This window comes from Taudactylus pleione, unplaced genomic scaffold (genome assembly GCF_031769625.1).
Source record: "Taudactylus pleione unplaced genomic scaffold, aTauple2 ptg000660l, whole genome shotgun sequence".
NCBI lineage: Eukaryota > Metazoa > Chordata > Amphibia > Anura > Myobatrachidae > Taudactylus > Taudactylus pleione.
Genome location: NW_028285062.1, coordinates 838,209 through 862,306, shown reverse-complemented (window position 1 = coordinate 862,306; position 24,098 = coordinate 838,209). Strand labels below are relative to the sequence as shown.

General features: G+C 48.4%; 1 protein-coding gene across 2 annotated transcripts in view; it reads right to left on the bottom strand.

Moving 5' to 3' along the window:
- The window catches only part of CCDC88C (coiled-coil and HOOK domain protein 88C), a 101,774-nt gene that overhangs the window by 53,547 nt on the left and 24,129 nt on the right, over window positions 1-24,098 (bottom strand). For both annotated transcript variants that reach the window (XM_088455544.1, XM_088455543.1), the window contains exons 4-5: window positions 6,363-6,432; window positions 1,125-1,183 (exon numbers count right to left, since the gene is read on the bottom strand). In XM_088455544.1, the coding sequence (XP_088311670.1) occupies window positions 1,125-1,183; window positions 6,363-6,432 (129 nt within the window). The remainder of the gene's footprint in view (window positions 1-1,124; window positions 1,184-6,362; window positions 6,433-24,098) is intronic.

The following is a 24,098-nucleotide window of genomic DNA, read 5'->3' as shown; positions in this document are numbered from 1 at the left end:
GGGTATAGGAGAAGGTATGATTACACAGGTATGTTTGGGAGGTATGAGTACACAGGAGTATAGGGAGGTATGAGTACACAGGTGTGTATGGAAGGAGGTATGATTACACAGGTGTGTACAGGAGAAGGTATGATTACACAAGTGTATACAGAAGGTATGATCGCACAGGTGTATGGGGGAGGTATGAGTACACAGGAGTATAGGGAGGTATGAGTACACAGGTGTGTATGGAAGGAGGTATGATTACACAGGTGTGTACAGGAGAAGGTATGATTACACAAGTGTATACAGAAGGTATGATCGCACAGGTGTATGGGGGAGGTATGATTAAAGGGGAAAACCACTTTTGAAAGCTACATGCCGTCTCCACACAGCAACCAGGGCAGAAGGGCAGCATTCAGGACCCCCGTTACCTGTAGCCAGGTGCCACACAGGACGGGAAGCTGCCCATTTCCCACCAATTCATTACACACCGCTCTATAAGAAAGCTCTGTCAGCTATGGATGGACCTCTGATTCCATTATCAGATTAGTTGCACTGGGACCAGTGGCCCCCAGCAGGGTCATCAGCCACTTTCATGTTTCACAGCAAGAGGAACACATGAATATAAATCCTGCTTTAATGCAGATTGTTCTACAATGGTCACAGAAATATCAGTGAACTCTTCCACATCACCTCCACAATATATTAAGAGTTTAGGCAGCCTGATACAGCGACTTGTGGTGGCGCAGATAAGAGGCAACACACGGCGGTGCAGATGAAATGGCGCAGATAAAGGCAACGCACGGTGGCGCAGATAAAATTCGCAGTGGTGAATATAAGGCGCAGATAAAGGCTGAGCGCGGCGGTTCTAGCTGAAATGACGGAGAAGATCAGGTGAGGTCAGCCAGTTACACTGTCACTATGAGGATTCTCGTTTTTGCATTGTTCATGTAAATTACTGATCCTGACCGGAGATTTCCACGGACGCAACAGGCGGTGCGCTCTGCTGTAACAAGTTAGCTCTGAGCCTGGAACGTCCGCTCTCTGCTCTGTGCTCCACACACGGCCGTCAGACGCCACCAACTGGGATCTGAGCATAATACCCCTGTACACTGCCATGGGAAACCCCAGAGGACATTTACCTGCACAGCACAGCCCAGCATTAGGAGAAGGATCTTCCTCAGCTCCTCCATGCTCTTCCCTGGGTAAAATCAGAATAAAAGACAAGGTAAATAGGTTCCTGCAGATGTGACAGACAATGCTGGTGTCTTACAGGTTCTGATATCAATAATGAGAAGTTTAATATTAACAGATTATACACCAGGGATCTACTTATCTACTTATAAAGCCAAGTGACAGAGGCAGCGGAGGTTTTCCTATTCTGTCACTTACAATCTTAAAACCCCACCAGGATCCCCCAGTTTAAGCTATGGATGGAAGAAGGGCAGAGAGTGGTCATTGATCTCGCAGTACAATTGGGCATCTATACAGGACACCAGCCAGGGGCATAACTACGCCATCACACCAGCCAGAGGCATAACTACGCCATCACACCAGCCAGGGGCAGAACTACGCCATCACACCAGCCAGGGGCAGAACTACGCCATCACACCAGCCAGGGGCGTAACTACGCCATCACACCAGCCAGGGGCATAACTACGCCATCACACCAGCCAGGGGCATAACTACGCCATCACACCAGCCAGGGGCATAACTAGGCCATTACACCAGCCAGGGGAGTCACTATACCATCACCCCAGCCAGGGGCATAGCTAGGCCATTACACCAGCCAGGGGAGTCACTATACCATCACCCCAGCCAGGGGCAGAACTACGCCATCACACCAGCCAGGGGCAGAACTACGCCATCACACCAGCCAGGGGCAGAACTACGCCATCACACCAGCCAGGGGCGTAACTATGCCATCACACCGGCCAGGGGCATAACTACGCCACTACACCGGCCAGGGGCATAACTACGCCATCACACCAGCCAGGGGCATAACTAGGCCATTACACCAGCCAGGGGAGTCACTATACCATCACCCCAGCCAGGGGCATAGCTAGGCCATTACACCAGCCAGGGGAGTCACTATACCATCACCCCAGCCAAGGGCATAACTACGCCATCACACCAGCCAGGGGCATAACTACGCCATCACACCAGCCAGGGGCATAACTAGGCCATTACACCAGCCAGGGGAGTCACTATACCATCACCCCAGCCAGGGGCATAGCTAGGCCATTACACCAGCCAGGGGAGTCACTATACCATCACCCCAGCCAGGGGCAGAACTACGCCATCACACCAGCCAGGGGCAGAACTATGCCATTACACCAGCCAGGGGCATAACTAGGCCATCACACCAGCCAGGGGCATAACTAGGCCATCACACCAGCCAGGGGCATAACAATGCCATTACACTAGCCAGGGGAGTCACTATACCATCACCCCAGCCAGGGGCAGAACTACGCCATCACACCAGCCAGGGGCAGAACTACGCCATTACACCAGCCAGGGGCATAACTACGCCATCACACCAGCCAGGGGCATAACTACGCCATCACACCAGCCAGGGGCATAACTACGCCATCACACCAGCCAGGGGCATAACTACGCCATTACACCAGCCAGGGGAGTCACTATACCATCACCCCAGCTAGGGGCATAGCTAGGCCATTACACCAGCCAGGGGCATAAACTACGCCATCACACCGGCCAGGGGCATAACTACGCCATCACACCAGCCAAGGGCATAACTACGCCATCACACCAGCCAGGGGAGTCACTATACCATCACCCCAGCTAGGGGCATAGCTAGGCCATTACACCAGCCAGGGGCATAAACTACGCCATCACACCGGCCAGGGGCATAACTACGCCATCACACCAGCCAAGGGCATAACTACGCCATCACACCAGCCAGGGGCATAACTATGCCATCACACCAGCCAGGGGCATAACTACGCCATCACACCAGCCAGGGGCATAACTACGCCATTACACCAGCCAGGGGAGTCACTATACCATCACCCCAGCTAGGGGCATAGCTAGGCCATTACACCAGCCAGGGGCATAAACTACGCCATCACACCGGCCAGGGGCATAACTACGCCATCACACCAGCCAAGGGCATAACTACGCCATCACACCAGCCAGGGGAGTCACTATACCATCACCCCAGCTAGGGGCATAGCTAGGCCATTACACCAGCCAGGGGCATAAACTACGCCATCACACCGGCCAGGGGCATAACTACGCCATCACACCAGCCAAGGGCATAACTACGCCATCACACCAGCCAGGGGCATAACTATGCCATCACACCAGCCAGGGGCATAACTACGCCATCACACCAGCCAGGGGCATAACTACGCCATCACACCAGCCAGGGGAGTAACTACGCCATCACACCAGCCAGGGGCATATCTATGCCATCACACCAGCCTAAGAATTCCCCTTCAAACCTTTGCTTTTTAGAGCTTCTTCAACTCAAACTTCAGCTGATTCTAAAATTGGGAGCAATCAAAACAACAAGTAACTTTGCACCTGGACCAAACCACACTGCACTGCAAGGGGAGCAAATACATGTATTACTGTGCATGCAGGATACATACCGGGGGCTGTAACATGCTGGGCAGCGATATTATACTGTAATGTAGATCTGAGCTAGGACACAACTCTCTGCACATGTTACATCCACCCCCCCACCTGCAGTGCAGAGAGATTTGTCCAGGTGGAAAGTTACTATCTTTTTATTGCTTTACTCCCAACTCCAGAATCAGACCCAAAATCTTATACCCCATTCCCCTTAGATTCTAGACACCTGATCACTCTGGTGCACCAAATGCTGATGTAACCCTTGTCTGCCGAGGGGAACAGGGACATAAACCAAAGAGTACTGCTGGGAGAAAGCCACCAGCTCATTTTCCACACAAATTATGATAGGTGGCCCTATAGCGCTGACATATAATATGAAATGTTTCCCATTCTCCACTATAAACATGATGGTGCTATTGGGGGCTCAGGGGTGTTTCCAAAAGGTCAGGTATAAGCACTGCGATCTAGGGGTTCAATGTATGACGAATCGCATTTTGTCCCCATTAACCATTATCCATTACTGATCCTTTTTGCAGAACTAACATATTAAGGGGTCTATTTACTAAGCCTCGGAAGGAGCTAAAGTGAACGGAGATAAGGTACCAGCCAATCAGATCCTAACTGTCATGTCACAGGCTGTATTTAAAAAATGACAGGAGCTGGTTGGCTGGTACTTTATCTCCTTTCAAGGTTTAGTAAATAGACCCCTAAGTAACGGATGACTTTAATAACAAGTAGAAATAATCATGCTAGGCCAGCGCCTCTGAGAAGACCCCTTCCTGGCCAGGAAACTATAGAAAAAGTGACAACAATCAAGATCATTTCACGTCCTGACCCGGCCTATCCACAATAACAATCTGTGACAGGAGGGAGGGGCAGCACTGAGCGTGTCAGAGACTCAGAGTCTGAATATGCAGCACAACGGAACGTGGAATAAAGAAAGCTGCAGACGCTATATTGTAGCACATCGCATGCTGAGAGACACTCACAGATATACAGGTGTCACATATCACATTACTCAGCACAGTCTCCCATATACAGACTCAGGAGCACACAGATATACAGGTGTCACATTACTCAGCGCAGTCTCCTATATACAGACTCAGGAGCACACACAGATATACAGGTGTCACATATCATATTACTCAGCGCAGTCTCCCATATACAGACTCAGGAGCACACAGATATACAGGTGTCACATATCACATTACTCAGCGCAGTCTCCCATATACAGACTCAGGAGCACACAGATATACAGGTGTCACATATCACATTACTCAGCGCAGTCTCCCATATACAGACTCAGGAGCACACAGATATACAGGTGTCACATATCACATTACTCAGCACAGTCTCCCATATACAGACTCAGGAGCACACAGATATACAGGTGTCACATTACTCAGCGCAGTCTCCCATATACAGACTCAGGAGCACACAGATATACAGGTGTCACATATCACATTACTCAGCACAGTCTCCCATATACAGACTCAGGAGCACACAGATATACAGGTGTCACATATCACATTACTCAGCGCAGTCTCCCATATACAGACTCGGGAGCACACAGATATACAGGTGTCACCTATCACATTACTCAGCAGAGTCTCCCACATACAGACTCAGGAGCACACAGATATACAGGTGTCACATATCACATTACTCAGCGCAGTCTCCCATATACAGACTCAGGAGAACACAGATATACAGGTGTCACATATCACATTACTCAGCGCAGTCTCCAATATACAGACTCAGGAGCACACAGATATACAGGTGTCACATATCAAATTACTCAGCGCAGTCTCCTATATACAGACTCAGGAGCACACAGATATACAGGTGTCACATATCACATTACTCAGCGCAGTCTCCTATATACAGACTCAGGAGCACACAGATATACAGGTGTCACATATCACATTACTCAGCGCAGTCTCCTATATACAGACTCAGGAGCACACAGATATACAGGTGTCACATATCACATTACTCAGCGCAGTCTCCCATATACAGACTCAGGAGCACACAGATATAAAGGTGTCACATTACTCAGCGCAGTCTCCTATATACAGACTCAGGAGCACACACAGATATACAGGTGTCACATATCACATTACTCAGCGCAGTCTCCCATATACAGACTCAGGAGCACACACAGATATACAGGTGTCACATATCACATTACTCAGCGCAGTCTCCCATATACAGACTCAGGAGCACACAGATATACAGGTGTCACATATCACATTACTCAGCGCAGTCTCCCATATACAGACTCAGGAGCACACAGATATACAGGTGTCACATATCACATTACTCAGCGCAGTCTCCCATATACAGACTCAGGAGCACACAGATATACAGGTGTCACATATCACATTACTCAGCGCAGTCTCCCATATACAGACTCAGGAGCACACAGATATACAGGTGTCACATATCACATTACTCAGCGCAGTCTCCCATATACAGACTCAGGAGCACACAGATATACAGGTGTCACATATCACATTACTCAACGCAGTCTCCCATATACAGACTCAGGAGCACACAGATATACAGGTGTCACATATCACATTACTCAGCATAGTCTCCTGGTGTTTTCTAGTCAACTCAAATTGTGACCATGATGGATATTCATCAACAAATATGCAAATAAAGACGCATAACACTAGCAGTCGCACTGTTTGGCGTGACTGCAGCAATGATGTACGAGGACACATCTGTAGGTCCTCAGAGATCATGTATACACATTGTCATTACTGATCACTCACCAGTAAGAGGGTCTTTACCAATTACCAGAACGTTGGGAAGACTCATTACAATCAGCTGCTGCAGAATTTCCTAAGAGAGAAGCAGAAATAATAAATAGGATCCAGCCTTCTATGTGCAGATAGTTATCAGTGAGTAGTGACGCGCGTCCTGGCAATGGCAGCGATGGACAATCTTCCTCAGCTTTGCTGTTATATAAAAGTATCATATTGTAGGGGGAGATGTACCAAGCCTTTGAGAGAGATAAAGTGGAGAAGTTGCCCATAGCAACCAGCTTGTAATTGACATTTATCGAGCACAGTCTTTAAAATGACAGAAGCTTCTTGGTTGCTATGGGTAAATTCTCCACTTCACCTCTATTGAAGGTTTGATACATCTCACTCTGTGCGCCCTTGGAGGTTATCGGATGCTGCAAATCAGTGAGTGCAGGTACAGCAGGGTTTAGTTTGACTTCTGAGGGAACCAATCAGAACAGAGCAGCTGTTCCCGATGTTGATCTAGTTTAGCAACCTCCAGGGCTGTAACTAGGGGTGTGCAACATATGCCGTCGCACAGGACGGAGGGCCCTGGGAGCGGCACTGTTGCAGACACATGGCCCTTGCTACTGGCTAGAAGGGTGTCTGGAACGGCAGCCTGTAGCCAATATCGCTGCTTTGGACGCTCCGAAAAGTCATCCAGCAGTCTTGTGCAGCCGCACGGAGCGTCCTCAGGATGCTCCAGACAATTGTGCACTTCCCTGGCTGGCGGCCAGGCCCCCCTCTGCACAACGTAACGCACTCAGGGAGGGTGGTCCCGACTCCTGTGCTAGTGAGGTACAGCCCCCCGCTAGCGAGGTACAGCCCCCCGCTAGCGAGGTACAGCCCCCCGCTAGCGAGGTACAGCCCCCCGCTAGCGAGGTACAGCCCCCCGCTAGCGAGGTACAGCCCCCCGCTAGCGAGGTACAGCCCCGTGCTAGTGAAACAACTTAATTTGAACAGACATACAACATTTTTATGTCCTGCTTTTTTTCATTCTTCTAAAATTTGATAAGTTTGTAAATCAAGTTTTAAGTCAGATGCAGGTAACCTACGATTCCATAGCTGAGGTGGAACTACAAGTACCAGCAAGCTGGATGAATACAGGTTGCTTATAAAGTTATATTTCAATCATGTAAATCTATAATATTACACACAAACCTTTACACCAAGGAGCACTCACAGAAGAAACAAAGTTACAAAAATAAATGTAAACACATTTAAAGAAGGTCTCTAAAAGCCAGGTATGATAAATACGAGCCCATCATTTAGTAACATACGTCTACAATTAACAAAGAACCAGCTTTGGGCAATATTTTAATGCAAAGCACATGATTGGTTACCCACATCAGCCAATTAAATCTGTGCACTCTTTAGTAGTACAAGTGCTCTAAAGCCCTGACTGGTTCCCAGATATAAACTACATGGACTTCCAACCACTGCTCTGTGCTGCTGGGGTCCCTGCTCCTCCCACTATGTAACTCTGTCTGTGGCTTCCTGTATCAGTGTGACAGCAGCCTCATATCACTGCTCTGTGCTGCTGGGGTCCCTGCTCCTCCCACTATGTAACTCTGTCTGTGGCTTCCTGTATCAGTGTGACAGCAGCCTCATATCACTGCTCTGTGCTGCTGGGGTCCCTGCTCCTCCCACTATGTAACTCTCAGTCTGTGACTTCCTGTATCAGTGTGACAGCAGCCTCATATCACTGCTCTGTGCTGCTGGGGACCCTGCTCCTCCCACTATGTAACTCTCAGTCTGTGACTTCCTGTATCAGTGTGACAGCAGCCTCATATCACTGCTCTGTGCTGCTGGGGACCCTGCTCCTCCCACTATGTAACTCTCAGTCTGTGGCTTCCTGTATTAGTGAGATACTCTGTGCCCTGCTCCTCCTATTATATAGTAAGCGTCACTAGGTGTACCTCAGATGCAGCCTAGGTGAAGTGAGAGCACAGTGTATGCCTCAGGGCTGCCATTCTGTGAGTAGTGACCGATGGGCCGAATTCCTGTCTGGGCCGTGCCCCCAGCATCTGTAGGAATTAGTCACGGCCAGTGCAGATTCCTGTATATACTAAACACAAAACGCAGTGGGACGAGAGGGAAAAGGGTTCACTAAATACACTGAGGGATGAAAAGAACTCTGGCTGTAGAATAGAAACAGCATGAGATCATCCCCCCTCCCCACATAACCCATTCAGGGACCGGTGGGGGAGGAGCCGCCTGAACAATGCTATTAACTTTCTCCACAGGAAAATAGGGGCCTTAATCAATACCCAAAATACAGCGACTGCACAGACAGCACAGGCGCGGCCGGAGAACTTTATTATCTGATATTTTACTTCTGTTTAACAAATAAAAAAAATTTTGTTTTAGAAAGTACAGAGTAAATATATATATATATATATATATATATATATATATTTGAACATCAACTTATTTAGTGCAAACACTTTGTACATTACGCTTATTCCTTTATGGGAAGCTCCTTTTTGCTGCTATCCGCGAAGCAACCATCAAACTGGGCAGTAAAAAGGTCGACAATGTCTAGATAGCCCCAGATGTTAGACAGGTAATAGGTCGACACATGAAAGGTTGGCATGGATGAAGGTCGAGGTGTACAAAGGTCGACAGGGTCAAAGGATCGACACAAAAGCAGTTGACACAAAAATGGTCTATCTAGACATGATCTATCTAATTCCTACAAAACCCACCAATTGTGAGACCAGACCCTAAGATAACATTGACAAGTCCCTTCTGGGAACGTGGAATTTCACGGTAACTTGGTTGGTAACCATGACAACCTGTATGTAAAGGATCACCATGGTGCATTTCTGTATGCAGTCGCTTGCCGATGTCACCGCTTGGTTTAGCTAGATGGTTATCTCCCTATCAGACTCTCCACCTCTCTACAAATCTTCAAACGGGCTATCAAGACCCCACTACTTCATCATGGCCTTCCAGCTCTCATCCTAACCCACCTCATGCTCTTTCCTCCCTATCTTCCCCTTCTGTGTCACGCCTGTCTATCTGCCCCTCCCCTTTTGTGTCACGCCTGTCTATCTGCCCCTCCCCTTCTGTGTCACGCCTGTCTATCTGCCCCTCCCCTTCTGTGTCACGCCTGTCTATCTGCCCCTCCCCTTCTGTGTCACGCCTGTCTATCTGCCCCTCCCCTTCTGTGTCACGCCTGTCTATCTGCCCCTCCCCTTCTGTGTCACGCCTGTCTATCTGCCCCTCCCCTTCTGTGTCACGCCTGTCTATCTGCCCCTCCCCTTCTGTGTCACGCCCGTTTATCTGCCCCTCCCCTTTAGAATGTAAGCTCTCACGAGCAGGGCCCTCTTCCCTCATGTGCTTCTCATTACATTTTCTTCTACTCCTTACTCCCCATAAGGGCACCTAACACGTGACTGCCAACTCCCGGCTGCTTATTGAGAGTGTTATAATCACTATTGCAGCAATGTATATAAGTCGTGTCCTTGTCCTGCACTGTGATGTACTGTAAGTTACTTGTTTCTTGTGCACTTATTATTTTATGTCCTGTGTAAGGCGCTGCGGAACACTTGTGGCGCCATATAAATAAAGGATAATAATAATAGTAATAATAAAGCAAGTACAATATGACTGGGTATTGGATGCAGTCTGGAGCAATTGGGTATGTTGGGCATTGTAGTGCACCAGGTGGAATTTGAGCATACACCTAGTGGTGTATAGTGCTGTGCAGCGGTAGTGATACAGCATCTATGGGGCCTGGAGTGGCTGTAACTCTGGGATGAGAGTCTCAGGGCTCGTCAACCTAACATGGACGCCAAGGAGAAAGACGTGCGGAGAAGCCGGGCAGACACAGTAGAGCATGTCAGAGGTCAGGCCCCCGGACAGAGCCACGGAGGAATCTAGAGACCACCGGCTCTACCGCCATTATGTACAGAGGCAGCAAAGCACAGTGCGCTCCCTCCCCATCTAACAAATAATTTGCCCATTTTACATCACTGAACGTTTGCCAATCTGGTCTCAAGTCCGCCCCGGGCACAGACTACATTTTAAACTTTAGATTATGTGGTCCTTTAAGCTGTGGCAACTTTGTAAGCCAACCTGCTGCGCAGAGGCGTAAATTGCGCCAGCAAACACCCATGTTGTCTGGGCATTTGGGGAAGTTATGGTAATAGTGTGGACTATAGAGTGACCCGGGTAAATGATCCATCCCCCGGCATTACACAACCAGGTAACACGATGCAGCTTTGTTACCGCGCTCACTGAAACCTGTTCTACAGCATTAACAGATTTATTTTCCTCCCCAGAACCTCAGACGTAGACGCCGGCTCTGACCAATCCCCTTTATATAAACACTCCACCGACTGTCTCAAAGTCCTTCTCTCCGTCTGGCATAAAGACAGCAAATCGGCATCAGACCGGCAGCCAAGACTGTCATGTACAATGCCGCAGGGTCAGAGTGCCAGAGACACAGGAACCATCACATCCTAACTGCAGGAGAGTCATCTATAATATATTATACCAGTAATTCACAATGTTCAGGGAATTTATTCTTTTTTACGTTGATGGCAACAAAAATATCTCCTTCCAATTGTAAAACAGACTCTTACTTACTTTGCATATGGCGATAGCTGCCAACTAACCCCCAATTCCCAGGGATAGCGCCAGTCCCTAAAGGTTAGTCCCTGGAATGGTCCAGGAATGGCATGAGGCCAGGCTACCAGCGCCATAACTAGGGGTGTCGTCGCCCCTTTCTGGGTAGGGGGGAGCCTGGAATGGGGTGTGGGAGTACTGCCAAAGCACCAGGAGGCTACCAGTCCCCTTCTCCTCCCCTACAACCAGATACAGAATATGAATCACACACGCTGGGAAGATTGGTGCAGTAACTTTATGGCCGGTTAATCACGGATCGCAACTGCAACAGCGTACACAGATCGGTGGATGGTGTGTACTGCGCATACATTGCAGTGTGTGAGAGTGAGGTAGCATTGCGAAGGCGCTGCGATCACCTAGGCAAATACAAAGCCATCGCAGATGGAGGGACGGGACGTCAGCGTGTGGGGGTGGTAATGGGGCAGTGGTTGGAGAAACGCAGACGTGTGTACGTGTGAATGCAGTTTCCTGGACGTGCATAACTTAGCCACTGTGACGGCATTCGCAGCCTGAATATTCGCTGCGTGCGACAAGGTTAGTGATGTCTGAGTGAGGTCAGAGCTGCTGTAATTGTGCGCGAGGGGCTGATGTTACTCCATGTTCCATGTGAGATAGCGGTAGAGGGCATCTCTATGCTGGCTGTGCGACGGCTATGCGATCGCAGTCATTAGCATATTTTCGCAGCAGGCCGTTGTGCGGAATCGCAGCGGCGATAGCAATAGCGATCCGTAGTTAATAAGGCTCTTTACCAGCACGTGTAAACTAACATACCTTGGAGGATGTAGCTTTTACACCCCAACAAAAACATCCTACAATACCGTACACACTGCCACGTATACAGCACGCAACGTTCCATGAGCAGCTCCAAACAATCCCGCCGTCGGGACAATAGACCTGATCCATGGGATCTTTTTCCCCTCAAATTGGGACGGATCTGCATAAATTGGGACAGTTGAGAGATTTACAATTCAGTGTTCCGCTGTATATCGGAGGCATTAGCCGCTATCCCATCCCATCCTCTGGGCTTTATAATGTAGCAATACATTTACATTACAGCCATGGTCAAAAAGCATGCTATGACAGGTAATGGCGATCGGCATACACACAGACACATGTACTGACAGACACGCACACAGACACGTGTACACACACAGGGACACACGTAAACAGAGACACGTACACACACATGTACACACAGACAAATGTACACACAGACACGTGTATACACACACACAGGGACACATGTAAACAGAGACACGTACACACACATGTACACACAGGGACACGTGTACACACACACACACACAGAGACACACGTACACACACGGACAAATGTACACACAGACAAATGTACACACACAGACAAGTATACACACACACATACACAGACATATGTACACACACACACACAGGGACACATGTACACAGACAAATGTACACACAGACAAATGTACACACATACAGACAAATATACACAGACAAATATACACACAGACAAATATACATACACACAGACACGCGCATGTACGCACACACAGACACGTACACACACACAGACACGTACACGTACACCCACACACAGACACACGTACACACACACACAGACACACGTACACACACACAGACACACGTACACACACACAGACACACGTACACACACACAGACACACGTACACACACACATGTACACACACACAGACACATGTACACACACACACAGACACATGTACACACACACACAGACACATGTACACACACACACAGACACATGTACACACACACACAGACACGTACACACACACACACAGACACGTACACACACACACACAGACACATGTACACACACAAACAGACACATGTACACACACACACAGACACATGTACACACACACACAGACACATGTACACACACACACACACATGTACACACACACACAGACACATGTACACACACACACAGACACATGTACACACACACACAGACACATGTACACACACACACAGACACATGTACACACACACACAGACACATGTACACACACACACAGACACATGTACACACACAGACACATGTACACACACTGGACCCAGCAATTGTATACAATCCAGCAAATTGCTGCAGGTGGCTGGTGGAAATGAGGTTATCGGCTGTGGGCAGACTGGTGCAGGCGTTGATCACTTTATAGATCAGGGGCTGGTGAGGAGGGGGCATAAATCAATATGCAGTAAGAGGATGAGTTGGATGATAATTACTCTATAACAGGAGCCCAGAGGGACAAGTCTGCAGGATAATTAGGTGAAGTCACCGGGTGCCGGCTCAGACCATGGTAACGGTCATACACTGTACACGGAACAACCCAGAGATCATAGTGAACAGTTAAGAAGATTAAATCCCAAAACAAACAAAGCTGAAGTTCATGGACCTAAACAAGATAAAAACTAAAGCAAACATGAAACAGGGAAGACAGAAATAAGGGACATTTACTGGGACTGAGGTGCTCATACATGTATATAACACTTACTAGTGAGGAGTTTAATAACACAGGCTGATGATAAATGAATGGCTTTACTCACTCACTGGCGTGTTATCCCATACCGCTATCATGTATGCGCTGTAGTTATATGTAGAATATTGTATACACCAGTGTGAGGCGTCACATAAGCTGGGTACACATTAGCCGGTATGTAGACGAAATTTCATCCAATCCGGCAGATCGAGCCGACACATCGTTAGTGTGTACGCAACAGAGACGAAAAATTGTGCCCCGTCTGGTCGTCAGTCGCACCATTAGGTCGTCCCTACATGCAGCTCAATCTGACAATGCGACAGACAACCCCAGGCAGCGGGATATCGCTGGTGCCAACGTATCAGGCGGACAAGCACCAGATTGTGTAATGTGTACTGGCTGCCCGATATGACGGCCCATCGGCGGTGCGGTCGTCCGTCACATCGTTGGGTACACACATCGTTAAGTGGGTACGCAGCTTTGCTAGGCGGGAATCTTACAGTAGTTTGGTATATTTGCGGATCATTTGTACTAGGAGAAGCCACGTTGCTTCTTCTAAAACCGGACAGCGCCCGCTCTGGGAGAGTAGCTATTTTTTTTTTTTTAAAAACAGACGAGTTCTAAAGTCTTAAATCGCTGCTACCAATTGTGAGGTCTCCTCCCTGTAACAGGCGCTAATCCCTGACTGCCGCAGCGCCATCTCAGGCCTGGGATACGGGGACCCAGTGCAAACACGGGATCGGCCCAGGTCAGAACCTGCGGGAGCCACAGCCCCGTTCTCATGTCCACAGGTGTAAGATCATCCACTGTACCCACACAAACAGCCCCAAACCCTAATGCTATTCTTTCTATAGTGCCAGGGGGAAGCCAATGATGGGGAATCGGGAGGCTGCTACTGATGGACAGTGGGAATGATACATTCTGACATGTGAGTGACAATAGGCTGACAGCTCGCAGTTTGTTTCTTCGGTTTAGCTACGGCCGGTCGGCACTCACTATGTGCACAGCGAGTATGTTGACCTGAAAATGCCGACGTCAATAAATAAATCATCCAATAAAATATCAGACATCTTGATTTTAGAATGGAGTTATGTTGATAAATATCCTAATTTTTTTCAATGCCCTTTTTTTTTGCTTTCTCGAGACAACTGCAAAGTTACCCGTCCGTCCCCTCTGCCCTACCAAGTGGCCAATTTGCAGCTAAACCAGGTAGAACATTGTCCCAATAGCTGTTAGCACCTCAATGGTCTAATAATTGCCAATCACAGGTCTGCATGTGGACATTAACCTGCACTATGGGCCCGATACAGAGCCGCTCGTAAGCGGCCGCTTGTTCGCTCCGAGCGATGTTCACACATCTGCGCATGCGTCGTAATGCGCATGCGCCAACCAGTCATTGCGGTCGGAAATCGAGCGCTCGCAAAATAGCGAGTGCCTGCTAATTTGAGTGACAGGATGAGGCGTTTGTGGGTGGTAACAGGGGAAGGTGCTTGAAAACGGGGAGTGGAGATCAGAACGCAGGCGTGCCAAACGGTCAAAACGGGCATTTTAAGGGTGTGCATAATTAACAAAGCAGCGTCGTCGACCACGTCACTTGGTTGTTTCTTAGCCTGAACTGTTCGCATGATTGCGGTAGGAAAATCCTACCACAAGCACTGCGAGCAGTTCAGATGCCTTTCGATGTACTTGATTAATCAAATAAACAGCGGAGATGACGTAGGATGCGAGCGGCCAGGGGGCGTCTTTACAAAATAGCGAGCGCATATTTCGTTCGCTCGCTCAGACATAGAGGCGTCAACAGACCGCAAAGAGCGAGCGCTCAATTTAAATAGCCGGCCCCTTTTTCTGAACGAGCGAGCGCAAATAGCGTCCGGCTCTGAATCAGGCCCTATGTCCCTACACAGCACAGGAAGGGACAACCAGCCACCTGCACTATGTCCCTACAGCACAGGAAAGGACAACCAGCCACCTGCACTACAGTATGTACCTACCCAGCACAGGAAAGGACAACCAGTCACCTGCACTACAGTATGTACCTACCCAGCACAGGAAAGGACAACCAGCCACCTGCACTATGTACATACACAGCACATTAAAGGACAACCAGCCACCTGCACTATGTCCCTACACAGCACAGGAAAGGACAACCAGTCACCTGCACTACGTCCCTACACAGCACAGGAAAGGACAACCAGTCACCTGCACTATGTACCTACACAGCACAGGAAAGGACAACCAGGCACCTGCACTATGTCCCTACACAGCACAGGAAAGGACAACCAGGCACCTGCACTATGTCCCTACACAGCACAGGAAAGGACAACCAGCCACCTGCACTATGTACCTACAGCACAGGAAAGGACAACCAGCCACCTGCACTTTGTACCTACACAGCACAGGAAAGGACAACCAGCCACCTGCACTATGTACCTACACAGCACAGGATAGGATCCCTCCCCAGTGTAGGAGATAATCTGACATGTATGTGATTGGGTACCAGCTCCTACGTATAGTAGAGGCAGCCATATTGCTGGCTTGACCTATATTCAAGCCTAACAATTTAACAGAAATTAGTGACATCACTCAGGTGAGAGTCACATTTCACCTCAGGGAGTTCACTGGCTCCAAGGGAACAGGTGGACTGCAGTCTCATAGATGACCCATACTTTTTGACTCTCCCTGAATTCCAGGGAGAATCCACCAGGGAATGGGGAGGGGGGTAGAGGGGATAATATGGTTACATCTTTGATAACATGTTCAATAATCTGTGTACACTGCTATGAAAGGGTTAAATCATCTGGCCTGGGCTGATGGAAATATGGATTAATAATAAAAAGGAGCACAATGGGGCATTTATGTTCCTCTGTGCCAAGAGCCTGTTTATTGCTTAATGTAAAAACATCCCAAAGACAGACAGACACACACACACACACACACACACACAAGTAACCTTCAGCTGTGCACCTCCAGCAGACATGGGGGCTAATTCAGCAAAGCACGCGTATCAGCCTGGTTTTCCGTGAGTGGCATGGTCCAAGGGCTGCGTCCAATTTCCTGACCTCGCAAGTTTGCCAGCCTGAGTAAGCTCTGATCCCAGCCTGGGGGTGTCTTAAGCTGGGTACACACTATACAGATATATCTGCAGATGATGGTTATTCGTACAACACTGAACCACCGTCATCTGTGTCTGCCCGCAGGTCCCGCGACCAGGGGCGTGTCCCGCCCCCCTCCTCGCGGCTACTGCTGTGTGTGTATGGGCGGTCGGTACCTGCCGATGGACAGATATGTCTGCAGACATTTCTGTCCTTCGGCTGTGCAGCACAGCCAATGCGATGTCGGTGAACGCCAGCATTCACCGACATTTCGCTGGTATACACCGCACGAAGGGCAGCAGATACACTGGCCGATCAATTGATCGGCCAATGTATCTGTCAGTGTGTACCCAGCTTAACACCTCCTGCTGCTTCCGCCTGTTTGCAAAGATGGAATTGCAAAGCTGCCTGCATGCATAAATCATATATCTATAACCTGCATGTATAAATCATATATCTATAACCTGCGTGTATAAATCATATATCTGTAACCTGCGTGCATAAATCATATATCTATAACCTGCGTGCATAAATCATATCTATAACCTGCGTGCATAAATCATATCTATAACCTGCGTGCATAAATCATATCTATAACCTGCGTGCATAAATCATATCTATAACCTGCGTGCATACATCATCTATCTATAACCTGCGTGCATACATCATATATCTATGGCGTGCGTGCATAAATCATATATCTATAACCTGCGTGCATACATCATATATCTATAGCCTGCGTGCATAAATCATATATCTATAGCCTGCGTGTATAAATCATATCTATACCCTGCATGCATACATCATTTATCTATAGCCTGTGTGTATACATCATACATCTATAGCCTGCGTGCATAAATCATATCTATAGCCTGCATGCATAAATCATATATCTATGGCCTGCGTGTATAAATCATATATCTATAGCCTGCATGTATACATCATATATCTATAGCCTGCGTGCATACATCATATATCTATAGCCTGCGTGCATAAATCATATATCTATGGCCTGCGTGCATAAATCATATATCTATGGCCTGCGTGCATAAATCATATCTATGGCCTGCGTGCATAAATCATATCTATGGCCTGCGTGCATAAATCATATATCTATGGCCTGCGTGTATAAATCATATATCTATAGCCTGCGTGTATACATCATATATCTATAGCCTGCGTGCATACATCATATATCTATAGCCTGCGTGCATACATCATATATCTATAGCCTGCGTGCATACATCATATATCTATAGCCTGCGTGCATACATCATATATCTATAGCCTGCGTGCATAAATCATATCTATGGCCTGCATGTAAAAATCATATATCTATAGCCTGCGTGCATACATCATATATCTATAGCCTGCGTGCATACATCATATATCTATAGCCTGCGTGCATACATCATATATCTATAGCCTGCATGCATAAATCATATATCTATGGCCTGCGTGCATAAATCATATCTATATCCTGCAAGCATACATCATTTATCTATAGCATGTGTGTATACATCATACATCTATAGCCTGTGTCTATACATCATATATCTATAGCCTGTGTGTATACATCATATATCTATAGCCTGCATGCAGCTTTCCATCCCAAGCTGAAACGTCCCCAGAAAGCGCTGATGATGGGCGTCATTGACCGATGGATTTAAAGCAGCAACATAAATAAAAATTCTGAACCAGGAAAACCTGTGACCTACAGGGGGAGATAGAAAGGGACAGAGTACAGTCTAATAATGTGACACCAGTACACCAACGGATAATGACGATCCCCATTAGGGTCGTCTGTCTATATTACCAGAGTAGGAGATAAATGAAAGATTGGTAAATGATAGCAACGCTGTGACCAATTAGCACAAATTTGGGTATCAGTACAAGGAATATAACTATGGGGCCCGTTTATTCATTACCAGGGTTTTGACTTGATTATTATAATTTCGTATCGCTGCTATTCGCGGCAATAAGAAATTATCTACCGGACGGATTTATTATTAAACACTTGCAGCAGAGTCCCTACGATGTGTAACATTAAAGTGATCACATTCGCATAACTGTCATTTGCCAGGGCCGGCTGCGATACCGTGTAAGTGTGCCCTGCTGAACGCACGTGCGCAAGAGGCTGGGGCCAGGGAGGAATCCTACGGATCCCTCTCCAGGTACTATTTGCAGACTGTAGCCTATGCATTAGCTCACAGGGCCGAGCTCCAGAATACTGCGCAGGAAAGGATTGGGGGTTTCCAAAACCTACGCCATAGAATAGTGGATTAAAGAATATAAACCAGCAGCCACTGAGAACTTTTATAGACCTGATAAAGGATTTTCACACCTGCAACCTTGCAATAAGGTCACATACTACCTGCAGTGTCATTATTACTGTCACCTTTCATATTTATATTGTGCCAGGAGGTGTCGGTAGTGCCATACAGGGGAAACACCACAACTGATCACCAATACATAGGATAGATTTAATACAACAATACAACCAAACGCATGGCAAAGTTACTGGGCGAAGGGAGGGGAAGGTAAAGGGGCTCATTATTACAAGTGCAAGATAGTAATGATAACTCTCAAGGGGGGGGGAGTGTAGGACGTAAATCAGTCTTCAGTGATCTTGTACCCAACAGAGAATCAGAGTCGCTGCTGGGGGATGGGAGACAGGGTACCAGAGGCGCACTGGTGACAAGGATAGTGCCAGAAGGAAAGTTACAGGAGACGAGGGCGCTGCCCATGAGGGCTTACAGGAGGTATATGAGTTACGAGGAGGGCTGATGGGCATTTATGAAGGGCCCGTTTGAAGGTGTAGATACCAGACGAGCATCTGACAGGGCATGGTTGTGAGTTCCAGAGCAGTGGGGCAGCTCGGGAGGAGAGGAGGTGATCAGCGTGGAAATGAGGGCGCGTTCAGTGGAGGAGTGGAGAGGGCGGGAGGGAGTCTGCAGAGCATTAAGGTTGGAAGGGGGGTTGGCGTGAGGGTTTTATATGTGAGGGGTGTAAATTATACTTTGAGATGGATGGGAACCCAGTGAACTCCCTTTCCCCCTTTTTTTACTAAACCCAGTGAAGTAGTTGGCAGGGGGATGAGCCAGACACAGAGTACTAGGCGTGGTAGATGAAACGGGCACCAACATTACGTATCAACTGAACTGCTGAGAGAAGAGCCAGAAAGAAGGAGGTTACAGTAGTTCAGGTGGGAAATGACAAGTGCACGGATGGGAGTGTTGGTGGCACCCGCAGAGAGAAATTATGATATATGCTAATGAGGCTATAGGCTAATGATGATATATGCTAATGAGGCTATAGCTGACTGTCTGTTTAGTCTGAACGTTTCTTTCCTGGTACGCCGATATCTTTTTCTCCTTGTCAATGTATTGGACTCTTGTACACCACCCTCCCTTTTCCCTCTACTGTATCCCCCTCCCCTCCATGTTTTATTTTCCAAATCGCTTTATTAAGATATTTGCAGAACATACAGGTAACACATAGGTGCATCTGAGCGACGTAAAAACAATCAGGATCATCCACCCAACTGTGGCGGTATCATAATGAAATCATTATTTACATCAATCGTTACTATAGGAAACAACAGCAGTACAATATGGTATGACAGATGTTCCCAAACTTTTTTGAATCACGGCGCCCTAAAGTATCAGAATAGGAAGTAAATTGTGCGGACCTGTCATCCTTAGGCTCAGTTAGATGGTGGTGGACAGGTTTGCGCTTCTGTTTGTCCACATATTACATTGACCAAAAAGAATTTGATTTGGTGCTGGACCACCAACCTGAGGCTCCCCTGTAATTGTCCCAAGGCACCCCAGGGTGCCACGGTGCACAGTTTGGGAACCACTGTGGTATGAGATAAAAACCAAAGAGATACACAAAGTTCGACAATCAGCTCTGAATGTAACCTACACTTCGCGGTAGATCCTCTAACCGTACAATAAAATAATAGTACCAACACACCGATGCTTAAACAATAATCCTAAAAACAAAAACAATGGGGGAAAGAAAGGAAAAAAAACAAAGAAATGGTAAGCGACCTTTCCCCTCCATGTTTATTAAAATGCCTTCAAAAAACAGAGAAGAGACGGAGGAGGAGCGGTTAGCGAGGAAGGTGGTCAGCCATGAGAGGACAGACACACTGGTGGTGATGGAGGGAACGTCGAACTCAGCCCTGTCCTCAGTGACCCCCTTAACTCCGCATTGTCTAAGCTTTTGTCAATCAGTGTAATCAGCCGTGGCTGTAATTATATCACTTGATCAAAGTCTGGGATATCCTGGAAACATTCCCCGCTGAGACACGTTGGTATGAAGTGCACATTACACACCCAGTTACTGTATCCAGCCAGTGTCAGAGCCTCAGCTCTTCCCTAACTGCCTATAGGCCGACATTGTAACAGTGTAATTGTACTGTAACTTCCAGCTATTTATAGGCGTCTCACTGCTACAGTAACAGTTGTTAGCACTTTAACAGATTCCAGGGCACTTTGTTGTAGAGTAAACACTTTACAGGCCGCATGTCCAGCCACGAGAGGTCTATTATATTTATATAGACTTTCTGCAAAGCTGAAACCAGCATCAGCGAGGCAGAAATAATTTGCCAACGCATTAAACATAACTAATCAGTGGCCATTTGGTTGTTCCAGCCCCTACAGCAATGGTACAGAGTACAAATAGCCAGTTAATTGGCATCACCCCCATTCCCTGCACCCCTAGCAGGGAGGAGCAGGACAGCTGTACAGCAGATCAGCTCCTCTCCTGTAGCCATCTGTTGCAGAGACAGCTGCATTACCTGCATTCATGAAAGATTAAGCAGCCACCACTGGCACAGCAATTATCAGAGACGCCCAAGGAGCCAGGCTTATGCACCAGGGGAGATGATGAAATGCCAGGCGCTGATCACAGCACTACTCGCTCTGGGCTACAGATGTGCAGCATAGAAACATCGTCCCTCTCGTACCAATCATAAACCCTGTACTTTTATATTAGCAACTCAGAGATGGACCCCTCTACAACACAGGTTCTCAAACTCAGGCCCTGATTCAGAGCCGGACGCTCTGACAGAGTGCTTGCTCTGAATCAGGGCCGTCCCTCTGAATTTTTACAGCGGCCTCCTGGCCCCTCGTATAGCTGTGGGTGACCAAAAAGATGGTCGCGATGGTCTTGAAAATTCAGAGGGACGGCCCTGATTCAGAGCAAGCGCTCTGTCAGAGCGTCCGGCTCTGAATCAGGGCCTGAGTTTGAGAACCTGTGTTGTAGAGGGGTCCATCTCTGAGTTGCTAATATAAAAGTACAGGGCTTGCGACGAGACCCTTGTGGTAGGGTCTCGTTGCCGCAAGCCCTGGAGTGCTATCTATCTATCAGAGCCAAAAGCACTCCCACTAACATCACTTGTAATGTCAGTGGGGCCGGCCCCAGACGGTAGGCGTTTCCATGGGAACGCCTCAGTCTGGGCAGCCACACCCCCGCACGCCCACCAAAGGGGGCGTGCTGTCACTCACCATCGACAGCACGCCCCCTTTGTAGCGAGACCCATAGCGACGGATTGGCCGTCGCTATCCGGGTCTCGCGCATGCGCACGACGGAGCCGGCTCCCTCGTGCACATGCGCACTGGGCCAACATCGACCCGCTCGCAAGCGTGTCTGAATTAGGCCCTCAGGACCCCAAACAGTGCAGGTCTCCTCACACAATCACAAGTGAAATTATTAGCTCCACCTGTGAATCTTTTAAAATGTGTCAGTGAGTAATGAATACACCTGTACTCCTCCTGGGTGACCTGGGAAATGTGTCAGTGAGTAATGAATACATCTGTACTCCTCCTGGGTGACCTGGGAAATGTGTCAGTAAGTAAAGCAATAAGGGGGTCATTCAGACCCACTCGCAAGCAGCAGTACGCTCGCAAGTGGGTCGATGTTCCCCACTGCGCATGCGCATGACGGAGGGAGCTCCGTCGTGCGCATGCGAAAGACCCGGACTGCGACAGCCAAGCTGTCGTTCCGGGTCTCGCACCAAAGGGGGCGTGCTGTCGATGTTGATTGACAGCACGCATAGAAACCTCGTCCCTCTCGTACCAATCATAAACCCTGTACTTTTATATTAGCAACTCAGAGATGGACCCCTCTACAACACAGGTTCTCAAACTCAGGCCCTGATTCAGAGCCGGACGCTCTGACAGAGCGCTTGCTCTGAATCAGGGCCGTCCCTCTGGCAGGCACGCCCACCAAAGGGGGCGTGCTGTTGATTGACAGCACGCCCCCTTTGGTGGGCGTGCCTGCCAGACGGAGGCGTTCCCATGGGAACGATTACCGTCTGAAGCCGGCCCCACTGACATCACTAGTGATGTCAGTGGGAGTGATTTTGGCTCTGATAGAGCCAAAATCACTCCAGGGCTTGTGGCTGGGAAACCCTACCGCAGGGCTTCCGTCGCAAGACCGATGGTCAAGACCATCGCGACCATCTTTTTGGACGCTCGTATATGCTGTGGGTGGTCACCCACAGCTATACGAGCGTCCAGGAGGATGCTCCATTTTAATGGAGGAGGGCCCAGATTCAGAGCGAGCGCTCTGGTCAGAGCATCCGGCTCTAAATCATGCCCTAAATCAGCAATTGATTGCAGCAATCGTGCAATTTGCAATCGATTGTGTATAAAAATCTTTCACTTTTTCAATCGATTGTGGCAATTCTGCTATCGATTGAAAAAGGGAAAGATTTTTATACACAATCACACACAAGTCACACACACACACAGTCAGCCAGACACACACACACACACAGTCAGCCAGACACACACACACAGTCAGCCAGACACACACACACAGTCAGCCAGACACACACACACAGTCAGCCAGACACACACACACAGTCAGCCAGACACACACACACACAGTCAGCCAGACACACACACACAGTCAGCCAGACACACACACACACAGTCAGCCAGACACACACACACACAGTCAGCCAGACACACACACACACACAGTCAGCCAGACACACACACACACAGTCAGCCAGACACACACACACACACAGTCAGCCAGACACACACACACACAGTCAGCCAGACACACACACACACAGCCAGCCAGACACACACACAGCCAGCCAGACACACACACAGCCAGCCAGACACACACACAGCCAGCCAGACACACACACACACACAGCCAGCCAGACACACACACACAGCCAGCCAGACACACACACAGTCAGCCAGACACACACACAGTCAGCCAGACACACACACACACACAGTCAGCCAGACACACACACACACAGCCAGCCAGACACACACACACAGCCAGCCAGACACACACACACAGCCAGCCAGACACACAGTCAGCCAGACACACACACACACACAGCCAGCCAGACACACACACACACACAGCCAGCCAGACACACACACACAGCCAGCCAGACACACAGTCAGCCAGACACACACACACACAGTCAGCCAGACACACACACACAC